The sequence below is a fragment of the Mandrillus leucophaeus genome, unplaced genomic scaffold (assembly GCF_000951045.1).
Source record: "Mandrillus leucophaeus isolate KB7577 unplaced genomic scaffold, Mleu.le_1.0 Scaffold110, whole genome shotgun sequence".
In the NCBI taxonomy this organism is placed as follows: domain Eukaryota; kingdom Metazoa; phylum Chordata; class Mammalia; order Primates; family Cercopithecidae; genus Mandrillus; species Mandrillus leucophaeus.
Window position 1 is genome coordinate 2,355,392 of NW_012099210.1, and position 13,541 is coordinate 2,368,932.

The 13,541-nt window shown below is 40.4% G+C and overlaps 1 protein-coding gene across 3 annotated transcripts in view; it reads left to right on the plus strand.

Annotated features, from left to right (window-relative positions):
- The window catches only part of WDSUB1 (WD repeat, sterile alpha motif and U-box domain containing 1), a 51,765-nt gene extending 38,224 nt beyond the window's left edge, over window positions 1-13,541 (plus strand). For all 3 annotated transcript variants that reach the window (XM_011991633.1, XM_011991617.1, XM_011991624.1), the window contains exon 11: window positions 13,148-13,541. In XM_011991633.1, the coding sequence (XP_011847023.1) occupies window positions 13,148-13,305 (158 nt within the window). In that variant the 3' untranslated portion in view covers window positions 13,306-13,541. The remainder of the gene's footprint in view (window positions 1-13,147) is intronic.

Consider the following 13,541-nt stretch of genomic DNA (forward strand, 5'->3'; position numbering starts at 1 on the left):
CCGTCACTTTCAGGCACATGAATCAGACGTAGATTTGATATTTTCACATAATCCCATACTTCTTGGAGGCTTTGTTCATTTCTGTTTACTCTTTTTTCTCTACATTTCTCTTTTTGCTTCATTTCATTCATTTGATCTTCAATCACTGATACTCTTTCTTCCAGTTGATCGAGTCGGTTGCTGTAGCTTGTGCATTTGTCACGTAGTTCTCGTGTCATGGTTTTCATTTCTATCAGTTCTTTTAAAGTCTTCTCTGCATTGATTATTCTAGTTATCCATTCATCCATTCTTTTTTCAAGGTTTTTAGCTTCTTTGTGCTGGTTACGTAGTTCCTCCTTTAGCTCTGAGAAGTTTGATAGACTGAAGCCTTCTTCTCTCAACTTGTCAAAGTCATTCTCTGTCCAGCTTTGTTCCATTGTTGGCGATGAGCTGCATTCCTTTGGAGGGGGAGATGGCTCTGATTTTTTGTATTTCCAGCTTTTCTGCCCTGCTTTTTCCCTATCTTTGTGGTTTTATCTGCCTTTGGTCTTTGATGATGGTGACATACTGATGGGGTTTTGGTGTGGGTGTCCTTTCTGTTTGTTAATTTTCCTTCTAACAGTCAGGCCCCTCAGCTGCAGGTCTGTTGGAGTTTGCTTGAGGTCCACTCCAGACCGTTTGCCTGGGTATCAGCAGCAGAGGTTGCAGTAGATAGAATATTGCTCAACAGCGAGTGTTGCTGTCTGATTCTTGCTCTGGAAGCTTCGTCTCAGAGTGTACCCAGCCGTGTGAGGTGTGATGTGTCAGTCTGCACCTAGTGGGGGATGTCTCCCAGTTAGGCTACTCAGGGGTCAGGGACCCACTTGAGCAGGCAATCTATCTGTTCTCAGATCTCAGCCTCTGTGCTTGGAGAACCATTGCTCTCTTCAAAGCTGTCAGACAGGGACTTTTACATCTGCAGAGGTTTCTGCTGTTTTTTGTTTAGCTATGCTGTGTCCCCAGAGGTGGAGTCTACGGAGGCAGGTAGGCCTTCTTGAGCTGCGGTGGGCTCCACCTAATTCGAGCTTCCCTGTGGCTTTGTTTATCTACTTAAGCCTCAGCAATGGCGGGCGCCCCTCCCCCGGCCTTGATGCCACCTTGCAGTTAGATCTCAGACTGCTGTGCTAGCAATGAGGGAGGCTCCGTGGGCATGGGACCCTCTGGGCCAGATGTGGGATATAATCTCCTCGTGTGCCATTTGCTAAGACCCTTGGTAAAGCACAGTATTAGGGTGGGAGTTACCCGATTTTCCAGGTGTTGTGTGGCTCAATTTCCCTTGGCTAGGAAAAGGAATTCCCTTCCCCCTTGCACTTCCCAGGTGAGGCGATGCCTCGCCCTGCTTTAGCTCTCGCTGGTCGGGCTGCACCTGGGGACCAGCATCAACTGCCAGACACATCCCAGTGAGATGAACCTGGTATCTCAGTTGATGCAGAAATCACCCGTCGTCTGTGTTGCTTTCGCTGGGAGCTGGAGGCTGGAGCTGTTCCTATTCGGCCATCTTGGGCACCACTCTCCTTAAGTAGTTTTTTCTTAAAAAACTAATTAGACCTTGGGTGAACAAATGAGTGTTGTATATTTCATAATGAAATTGGACAGAGTAGTTGTGGAGTTGACACACAATGATTAAGTTTTACTTAAACTTGTGAAATGTGTATTTAGTTGCTAGGATGTAAAGATAAAATACTATTTTTTTAAGATTGTTGAGATCTCTTATGTTTGTCTATCATGAATTTAAACAATCTTATACAAAGAATATAAAGTTGTATCATTCCATATTCCTAATCATTAACAGATCCACACAGTTTATTATGCAGGGAATCCAAATTTATATATATATATATTTCTTTTTTAATTTGGCCTACAGCTTCCTCTGGAGTTTTCACTTTGAATAGCTTCACCCCATTGTGGCTGTATGATACATTGTGTTTGACTTTTCTGTTAGTTGATGTGTATGTGCTTGCATATCTTTACACTGTAAATGGCATGCTGACATCTTGGCACATTTCTTTCTGTTTTTACCATTACTTAGGGTTATTTACATGGGTTATATGTTACAAAGCAGAATTAGTCAATTTGAGGATGTTTTATGAATGTGAAAATAGTTAGATACATTTTGTTAGATGTGTTATTTTCCAGGGAAAAAAACAGTTTAGAGTGCTGCCAGTGATATATCTAATTGTACCTAGTTTTCCAGTTTTGTGATCATTGTATATTATTTTATAACTCCATTTACTTTTGCCAGCTTAATAGTTGTTTTGAAACTATATTCCTTACTTTGCTAGGGAGGCAATGAATTTTTTTTACGTGTTAGCTTACTATTTACATATATTCGGGTATAAAACATCTATTCATCTTCTCTGATAATTAGCTGAAGGACTTACTTTGTATACGCTGTCCACCGTTCACATTATTAGTGGAACTAATTATGTAGTGTCTTATCGTTATGAGTTCATCTATATTAGGTCCTTAAAGCTGTACCTGCATATAATAAACAATAAAAGTCAATTAGCTATTTTTATTTCAGGCTATGAAATTTGCTGTGAGTATAGCAGTGGCTGCACATTTTTTGACTTTGGTTTATCAGGACTCTTGTTTGCAGTTGAAAGCAGCTCAACTCGAGTTAGTTTAAGCAGAAATGGCAATTGAGGTATTAAAAGTGAATCTCAGGAAAACCTGGCAGCAAAGAGTGTAATAGGGTTCTGTCTCTAATTTATTGAGAGGTTTCTTAATATTCACTCTGATGTTCAGTGTGCTTTTTTTCTACAAAACAAAAAACAAACAAAAAAAACACGACCATAGACAGGTCTCAAATTTTAGTTTCATCCTTGAGGGAAGACACCAATCTGACATTTCCTTCTGGCTGCTTTTCTCAGCTTTCCAGATTGATGTAGCTTGTAGTATCAATAATTTATATTTATTGCTGAGTAATGTTTCATTGCATAGATATGCCATAATATGTTTATTCATTAACCTGTCAGTGGACTTTCAGGTCTTTTCTACTTTGTGGCTATTATGACTGAAGCTGCTATAACATTTACGTACAGATCTTTGTCTGGATATTTCTCATTTCTCTTGGTTAAATACATAGGAGTGAAATTACTGGGTTGTATCATAAGCAGATGTTTAAAGGGACTACCAAAATGTTTCTCAAAGTGGTGGTACCATTGAAATTTCATAGCTGAGACTTCCAGTTTCTCCACATCCTCTCCAGCACTTGGTATTGCTAGTCTTTTAAATTTTGCCATTTTAGTGGATATGAAGTGGTATCTCAGTGTGCTTTTTTTTTTTTTTTTTTTTTTTTGAGATGGAGTCTCGCTCTGTTGCCCTCACTGGAGTGCAGTGGTGGGATCTCGGCTCACTGCAAGCTCTGCCTTCTGGGTTCACGCCATTCTCCTGCCTCAGCCTCCTGGGTAGCTGGGACTACAGGCACCCGCCACCATGTCTGGCTAATTTTTTTGTATTTTTAGTAGAGACGGACTTTCACTGTGTTAGCCAGGATGGTCTCGATCTCCTGACCTTGTGATCGGCCCACCTCCCAAAGTTTTGGGATTACAGCCACCATGCCCGGCCTCTCATTGTGCTTTTAATTTGCATTTGCCTCTTGACTCATGATGTTGAGCATCTTTTTGTGAGCTTATCTATCCATTCATATATCTTTTTTGTAATGTATATCTTCAAATCTTTTTCCCATTTTGTGTTGGATTATCTTACTGTGTTGTGAGAGTTCTTTAGATGCAAGTCTTTTGTAAAGTAATGTATTGCACATATTTTCTCTTCTCTGTAGCCTGCCTCATCACTTTCATAATAAAGTCTCTTATAGAGACGAAGTTTTTAATTTTAATGAAATCTTATTTTTCACTTTCATACTTTTTGAGTTCTGAGAAATCTGCCTATCCCAAGGTTTCAGAGACCTTTATCCTGTTTCTTCTAGAAAACTTAAGGTTTAGGTCTAGGACTTATTTCACATTTTTGTATATGGCTTTCCTAAATGAATATCCAGTTGTTCCAGCATCACTTGTTGAGAAATCATTTTATTAATGAATTACTTGGCATGTTTGTTGAAATCATCCAACTTACATCACAGGTCTATTTCTAGACTTTGTATGATGTGTGATTGAGTTTTATGTCTATCTAGGGGCCAGTTACCACAGTGCTTTGATTACTGTAGCTTTATAGTCTTTTTTTTTTTTTTTTTTTGAGACAGTCTCGCTCTGTTGCCCACGCTGGAGTGCAGCGGCTCCATCTCGGCTTACTGCAACCGCCGCCTCCTGGGTTCAAGTGATTCTCATGCCTCAGCCTCCCAAGTAGCTGGGATTACAGGCGTGCAGCACCACACCTGGCTAAATTATTTTTGGATTTTTAGTAGAGATGGGGTTTCGCTGCGTTGGTCAGGCTGGTCTTGAACTGCTGGCCTCAAGTGGTCTGCCCGCCTTGGCTTTCCAAACTGCTGGGATTACAAGCGGCCGTGGCTGGCCGCTTTTATAGTAAGTCTTGAAGTCAGGTAGTGAAAATCACATGACTTAGTTCTTTTACTGTTCTGATTACTCTTGCTCCTTTTGCATTTCCACATAGATCTTAGAAACACTTTCTCAGTTTCCTGGCCAGGATTTTCACTGGGATGGTGTTTAATCAGTTTGGAGTTGAACTGCTCTAATCCATGAACATGGTGTCACTCTGCATTAGCATTTGCTTAGGTCTTCTTTTCCTTTATAGGTTTTGCACATTTTGTCAAAATTATCTTTAAGTAGCTCATTTTTAAAAAATGTTTAAATGTTTACTTTTTAGAGATGAGGTCTCATTCAGGTTGGCATGCAGTGGCACAATCTTTTTTTTTTATTATTATACTTTAAGTTGTAGGGTACATGTGCACAACATGCAGGTTTGTTACATATGTATACTTGTGCCATGTTGGTGTGCTGCACCCATCAACTCGTCATTTACATCAGGTATAACTCCCAGTGCAATCCCTCCCCCCTCCCCCCTCCCCATAATAGGCCCCGGTTTGTGATGTTCCCCTTCCCGAGTAGTGGCACAATCTTAATTCACTGCAGTTTCGATCTCCTGGGCCCAAGTGATCCTTCTGCCTCAGCCTCCCAAGTAGCTGGGACCACAAGCACCTATTACCAGCCTGGCTAACTTTAAAAAAAATTTTTATTTTTGTAGAGATGGGGTCTCTGTTGCCCAGGCTGGTCCTGAACTTCTGGCTTCAAGCCATCCTCCTGCCTTGTGCTCCCAAAGTGCTAAGAATTGGGAGCTCATATTTTTATAACACTGTACAATCTGCTCAAATAGAAATACAATTTTATATATTGACTTTGTGACCTTGCTACATTGAGTAGTAAAGTCATCCTTCAGTAACCATCTCCCTCAATACAAAACTCTGTGGATGCTCAAGTCCCATATATAAAATGGCGTAATATTTGCATATGACCTATACACATCCTGTCCCTCCAAATCCTCTCTAGCTTACTTATGCCCAATACAATGTAAGTGCTTTGTAAATAGCTGTTATCCTGTATTGGTTTTTATTTTTCTCTCATCAGCAGTTAGTTGAATCAGTGGATGCAGACCCCTTAGATACGGAGGGCTGGTAGTAGCTTTTTAACAGAAGCTTAATGGACTTTCTTCATACAGGAGTGCGTCATCTGTAAGTAATGCCTTTCTTTCCAATCTTTTCCTGTTATTTTTGGTCAGAATTTCCAGTAGGATGTTGAGAAGAAGTGGTGTGCAGACATTCTTACCTTCACCTGCACTTAGCGGGAAAGTGTTCAGCTTTCACCATTATGTCAGCTGCCCTTATCAAGTTAGTTCCCTTCTGTCTCCAGTTTGTTGAGAATTTTTAGTCTATTGACATTTTTTTTTCTCCTTTAGACTGTAGTAGGATAGATTGCTTTATTAGTTTACTATTGGATGTCACTCTCTTGGGTCTGGCTTCTTAAACATGTTTGTGAGATTCATCTATATTGTTGCACAACGCAGTTTAATTTTCATTTCTGTATAGAAGTCCATTCTGTTGATGGGCATTGTTGGCTGTTACAAATAGTGCTGCTATGAACCTTTCAGTACATGTTTTTGGTTAACATATGTATGCATTTCTGTTGGCTATATTCCTAAGAGTAGGTATATATAAACAGCATTCCAGAGTGGTTAAACCACTTTCTACGCCCACCAGCAGCGTATGGGAATTCTAACTGCTTCATAGCCTTACTTTTTCCTATTTTCCGTGTCTTTCATTTTAACCTTTCTGGTACCACACATTTATTTTTAAATTTAATCGATGCTGTTATAAGAGACAATAGAGACACATACCTTGTATAATCTGCCCAGCTTTCCCCACTGGTAACATTTTTCAAAATGATACTATTATATCACAACCAGGATATTGACATTGCTAGAACCCACAGATCTTAGATTTCCCCAGTTTTACTTGTGCTTAGTTGTGTGTGTGAAGCTCTACACAGTCTTATCCTGTCTGGAGGTTTGTGATTACCTTACTACAGTTGAGACAGAGTACTTCCAAATGATAACTGCACCCATCATCTCCCTACTGTCTTCCAACCCCAGCCCCTGGAAACCACTAATTTGTCCTCCATTTCAAAAATGGTATTATCAGTAGAATCATGTAGTAAAAGAGCTTTCAATTGGCTTTTTTTTTTTTGTTAGCATAATCCCTGTAGATTTACCACTCATTTATTTTTAACCTTCCTGTGTTTTATAAGTGGTTCCTATGGGAAACGAGGATTGGGTTTTTTAAAAAAAAAAAAAAACTCAATCCTCATCATTAATAGCAGAATTGAACCGATTTCTATTGTGATTATTGATACATGTGTGGAGAAATTCCTGCCAGCATATAATTCTAATTTCTCTTCTGTTTTCCTTTTCCCACCTATATTTTTCTGAATTGAACACTCTTTTTTTCAGTTTTTCGTTATGTATATTTTTACATCTATTGAACTAATTGCCTCAGAAAAACTTTCAGGACCTGTTTGTATTTCTTGTACCTCATTTTTATTTTCTGTATTCTCATGTAGCAATGATATGATTTAGGTATATCCTTCTAGATATTTTTCCATCCATTTACAGTGTCCTGTAACAAATGGGTTATGATGCATACTTTGTTTATTTTTGAGAGGGAGTTTCGCTCTTGTTGCCCAGGCTAGAGTGCAGTCTTGGCTCACTGCAACCTCTGCCTCCTGGATTCAAGCGATTCTCCTGCCTCAGCCTCCTGAGTACTGGAATTACAGGCATGTGCCACCATACCCAGCTAATTTTTTGTATTTTTAGTAGCGACGAGGTTTTACCGTGCTGGCCAGGATGGTTTTGATCTCCCAACCTCAAGTGATCTGCCTGCCTCGGTCTCCCAGAGTGCTGGGATTACAGGTGTGAGCCACTTTGCCTGGCCCGATGCATACTTTTAAAAAGTTGCTATCAACAGTGTATCCGAGAAAACACCATTTGTCAGTATATTCAGAAGTACATGCTTCATTCTTATCTGCGGGATAGCATTTCCTGGTATGGATGTCGGCAAAATTAACTGTTACTCTGATTCTATAGAAAACATCCAGCTACTTGGGAGGCTGAGGCAGGAGAATCACTTGAACCTGGAAGGTGGAGGTTGCAGTGAGCCGAGATTGCACCACTGCACTCTAGCCCTGGCGACAGTGCAAGACTCTGTCTCCAAAAAAAAAAAAATCCCCAGTTACGTATTTATAGGTACATTTGCATAAATTCCTAATACTGATAGGCAGTGCTGTACATCTTTAGTTATGTCCAATCTTTTAAAAAATTTGGCTTGGTCATTTTTGCCAATTTAGCTGTCAAGATAATCTGTTTTGAGACAGGGTCTCACTCTGTCACCCAGGCTGGAATGCAGTAGCATGATCTCAGTTCACTGAGACCTCTACCTCCTGGGTTCAAGTGATTCTCCTGCCTCAGCCTCCCTAGTAGTTAGGATTACAGGCACGCACCACCATGTCCGGCTAATTTTTATATTTTTAGTAGAGATGGAGTTTTGCCATGTTGGCCAGGCTGGTCTCGAACTCCTGACCTCAAGTGATGCGCCCGGCCAAGATAAATTTTAGAATCATTTTATGTTACAACATAAAGTGGTATTTTGGTTAGAATTACAGAAAACCCAAAAACTAAATGTTAACTGGGGCTAAAGAGTAGAAATGCCAGCCCTGCACTGGTAGGTGTTCCATCTAGATTATTTCTTTCAGGTCTATTCAAACCTGATCTGCCCACTCTGCTTTTTAGAGCCTTTGCTGTGTTTTAACTTGGTTATACTCTGACTTCAGGTATGCTTTTCATTTGCAGTTCAAGTATACTGTCTAATTCCTATTTGTCTTTGTAGACTTTTCTCTTTCATGCCCTTCACCAGTTCTGGAAACGTTTCAGCCATTCTCATCCCTTGCACCTTCTCTCTCAGGTCTTTCTAGGTGTTTTTCTTGGACCTGTCTACCAGTTGTCTAACTGCCGTTTACCTGTCCAGTGAGATTTTTAAAAAATTTTAGTTACTATAGTTGTCCTTTCTGGAAGTCCCATGTACAGGGAGAGTAAGAGCATTGTCTGTGGAGCCACACTGCTTGGATTTAAATCCCAGGTCAGTTGCTGCCTACCTGTGTGACCCTGGAAAGTTATTCAGGCCATGCCTCAGTTTCCTCATTTGTAAAATAGGAATGCTAACAATATCTTACATCATAAGGTTGTTGTGAAGATTAAAGAAGTTAATATAGGTAATGGTGCCCTGGAACCGTCTAATGATACGCTATTTGGCAATAAGCACTTCAAAAGATGGTCAATGTCATTGATGCCAATCAAAACCATGTCATACCTGTTAAGATGGCTAAAATCAAAAAGTAGGAAAATACGTGTTGGCAAGGATGTGCAGAAAATGGAACCTTCGCATGTGGTTGCTGTTGAAAGCAGTCTGGAAGCACCTCAGAAAGTTATCACAATTCCACTCCTAAGTATATAGGCAGGATAATTGAAAACGCATGCTCATACCAAAAGTTGTACAGGCATAGCAGCATTATTAGTAGCCCAAAGGTGGAAACAACCCAGATGTCCATCAACAAGTGAATGCATGAAATGTGGTATAGCCATACAATAGAATACCAAGCCATGAAAATGCACAAATATATAGAGGATAGACCTTGGAAACATTATGGTAAGTGCAAGAAGCCCGATACCGAAGGCTGCATAGTGTATGAGTCCCATTATACGAAATACCCAAAACAGGCAAAGCCATAGAGACAAAGTCAGAGGCGCCCATGGGCTGAAGGGGCAGTGACTGCTAATGGGTATGGGATTGATGGAGTGATACACAACTCTGAAATACACCAAGAACCACAAGTGGGTGCATTTTATGGTGTGAAATATATCTGAAAAAGAGCAAAAGGCAGTCACAAGTAACAGTTTCTGCAGAAAGCATGTTTCCCTCTCTAGGACGGAGGAAACAAGTTGAGTTTCTCAGAACCTCAGTCTCTCAGGGCCAGAACTCAGGACCCCAAGGTGGGGGAGCTACACAGCTGGTGTTCGTTTCTATAAGGAGGCAAAAGTAGCACAGATGTGAAGCAACCAAAACAATCCAGAGACTGGGCTTTCACCATGTCGCCCAGGCTAGTCTTAAACTCCAGGGCTCAAGTGATCCACTTACCTCGGCCTCCCAAGTGCTGAGATTAGAGGCGTGAGCCACTGAGCCTGGCCGACTTTCTTGTATGATAAAAAATACATATACCTTGGCCCACAAGCCAGTGGAAGCATTCCCATTACAGTCAGGAATATAAAGGGTGCTCTCTCTCAGCTATTGTTTTAGAAATACTAGCCACCCCTTACCCCCCCCACACCCCCTCAAAAAAAAATTTGAAAGGGAAAAACCCTTTCTATATAACTGTATATGTAGAAAGCCGAAAAGAATAGAAAATCTACAGACAATATGAATTTTGTAAAGTAGCACGTTAAACAAGATTCAGTGAACCAAAGCACTTAAAAGTTGTAACTGAATACTTAAGTTACAATAACAAAAACTAGAACAAATGAGACCTAAACTTGGCTGGGTGCAGTATAATCCATGTCTGTAAACCCAGCACTTTGGGAAGCCAAAGTGGGAGCATTGTTTGAGCCAAGCTGTTCTAGACCAGCCTAGGCAACATAGTGAGACCCCCTTCTGTACAAAAATTTTTAAAAAATCAGCCCAGTGTAGTGACGTGTGCCTGTAATCCCAGGTACTTGGGAGGATGAGGTGGGAGGATTGCTTGAGCCTGGGAGGTTGAGGCTGCAGTGAGCTGCCATCATGTCACTGGACTCCAGCCTGGGTGACAGAATGAGACCCTGTCTTAGGAAAAAACTACACACACCAAAACCCCAAACTTATTATGTAAAACTTTCAAACCTACATAAAAACGAAAACATCGCTGTGAAAGTATAATGGCAGCATGCTGAGGGCTAGGAAGACTCAGTGGCAGTGGGATGTCAGCTTTCTCCGTTTCATAGTTTTGACGTGATCCTGATAAAACTTTTTACCGAGAGATACGCAAGGTGATTCTTACTGTGCAACCTAATAAGAACAGCAAAAATAACCTAGAAAAAAACAACGAAGAAGGTTGCTGGCCCTATGAGATGTTACATGTTGAGAAGCCTCCGTAAATGAATGTTTAGTGTTGGCTCAGGAATAGAACAATGGAAAAGTTTAAAATCCGGAAATCAATCCATGTGCATTTGGAAATTTAGTGATTGATAAAGATAGAATTTTAAATCAGTGGTAAAAATTACTTCCAACAAGTGGTATTTTGACAATGGAACCACCATGTGGAAAAGGATAAAATTGGATCCTTCCTGCATACTGTACATTTAAATTTCAAATGAATCAGAAACCCAGACATAAAAAGGGAAACCTGCAGAGCGCAGCAGCTTGCACCTGGAGTCCCAGCTATTCTGGAAGCTGATGTAGGAGGGTCACTTGAGCCCAGGAGCTCGAGAGCAGCAGGACCCCATCTCTTCAAAGACTTTTAAAGTTCCAAAGACAGTGTAGGTAAATTCCTTGACAGAATTGGGAAAACTTCGCTATCTGGGAGTCAAGGGAGAAATTGATCTAGTGTTGATATTCCATGTATATGAAATCTTAAGGACAACCTAATAGAAAAATGGGCAGAAAATATGAATAGCTCACAGGAAAAAGAAAAGCAAATAGCTCAAACATATGAACAAAAAGATTCTCCATCTGATGTATTGTACCATTGCTTACCTAGAGACTGGCAAAAATCCAAGAGTTTGACCACATATACTGTTGGTTAGGCTGTAGGGGAAAAAGACATTCTCAAACATTGCTAGTAAGAATGAAAAACGTAGAATTCCTATGGAAGGAAATTGGAACTATCTAGTGAGATTACATATGCTGCTTTAGCAATCCTACTTCTAAAATCTCCCCAAAACAAAAGTGACACATGCATAAGACTTCATTGTAGCACTATTTGTATTTTGTGTGTGTGTAGTTTTCTTGGGGTTTTGTTGGTACAGCACTATTTGTAAAAGGCAAAGATTGTCCATCAATACATCTTTACAGTGGAGTACTGTGGGGAAAATAAACACACCAAGGTGCAAAACAGTGTGGCTAGTATGCTAGCTTTTATGTAGTGTGTGTATGTACTGTGTGCACATATACATATTTGAAAATGGATTGCACATAGTAACTTATATGGGAAGGGTGGGGAACAGGATTGGACAGGTTAGATTAGACCCCTCTGAAGGTACCTTGTTTTATAGTTTTAACTTTTTTTTGAGATGGAGTCTCTCTCTCTCCCCCAGGCTGGAGTGCAGTGGTGCAATCTTAGTTCACCGAACGTCCGTCTCCCAGGCTCAAGTGATTCTCCTGCCTCAGCCTCCTGAGTAGCTGGAATTACAGGCACCCACCACCATGCCTGGCTAATTTTTATATTTTTAGTAGAGATAGGGTTTTGCCATGTTGGCCAGGCTGGTCTCAAACACCTGACCCTCAAGTGATCCACCCGCCTTGGCCTCCCAAAGTGCTGGGATCACAGGTGAGAGGCACCACGTCCAGCCTATGGTTTTAACTTTGAAACCCAGTAGGTGTGGTTTTCATACACAGTATTTTGGGACCACTCTAGTGAATCTACCTTGATGACAGAAAGAACCATAAAGTAATCTTAACATTTCTTTCAATTTTATGTTAGTAAATATACTGGCATTATTTTGAAACAATGACATGTACTACAGATTAAATGTGTAAATGAAATCAGGAACCCAGATTTTCAGCTTGAGAAAGAGCTACAAGTATAAAAATGAAAGTAGTGAAGCAAAAGTCCAATCTTTACCTGTATAAAGGCAAGTAATTTTGCAAGAATATGGTTTTAAAAAAAACCTTAGCGTCTGGGCATGGTGGCTCACGCCTGTAATCCCAGCACTTTGGGAGGCCTAGGCGGGTGGATCACCTGAGGTCAGGAATTCGAGACCAGCCTGGCCAACACAGTGAAACTCTACTAAAAATACAAAACATTAGCCGTGTGAGGTGACGGGCGCCTGTAGTTCCAGCTACACGGGAGGCTGAGGCAGGAGAATCTCTTGAACCTGGGAGGTGGAGCTTGCAGTGAGCTGAGATCTTGCCAGTGCACTCCAGCCTGGGCAACAGCATGAGACTTGGTCTCAAAACATAACCTAAGTCCCTTCACTGTCAGATCCTTAGTGGAGAAAATTCTGTCATCTCAGGGTATCTATCCGTTTTCCTGACTTTTCAAGGTGTTGGAAAGTTTTGCTGAGTCATAAGGCTCTTTTCAACAGCTCTGATGGGCAGTTTATCCTCAGTCCCACTCTACCTAGCTCTGTTCCTTTCTTCTCTTCCACTGTGTCTGAATTTGACAGGATCCCGGTCTCAGTGGTATTGTTCAAAGAGTTTATAATGTTACGCTTCTGGGTAATTTTTGCTTCATATATCTCCATCCAATCAATGCATTTCAGATGTTGTGGTAGAGAGATTTTTGGGGGTGGTGGTACAAGACAGAAATAACCCTTAAGTCATAATAAAGGCCTCCGCAAGGAGTTTTTACATTCACTTCATTTTAATAATCCTCATTTCCCTTTCCTACGTCATGTAATTTGTGCAATTTTTTTTTAGATGGCTATTCATATGAAAAGGAAGCAATAGAAAATTGGATCAGCAAAAAGAAACGTACAAGTCCCATGACAAATCTTGTTCTTCCTTCAGCGGTACTAACACCAAATAGGACTCTGAAAATGGCCATCAATAGATGGCTGGAGACACACCAAAAGTAAAATTGTTGATAGTGTATTGTTTATATTTTCCGTGGTCTCATTTGAATGATTTACAGGTAAATATTAATCAGACATTATTAAAAGCAAAACAGGAAAAAGGTAAACTTAAATTTAGTTACCTATAAACATTGTGAATTTTCATTCTTTAAAAACACATGGACTTACTATAAAAGCCTTTTTGTACTAGTGAAAAAAGTCTTCAGCTATGTAGAAATAAAGTTATACTTTAAATTGCA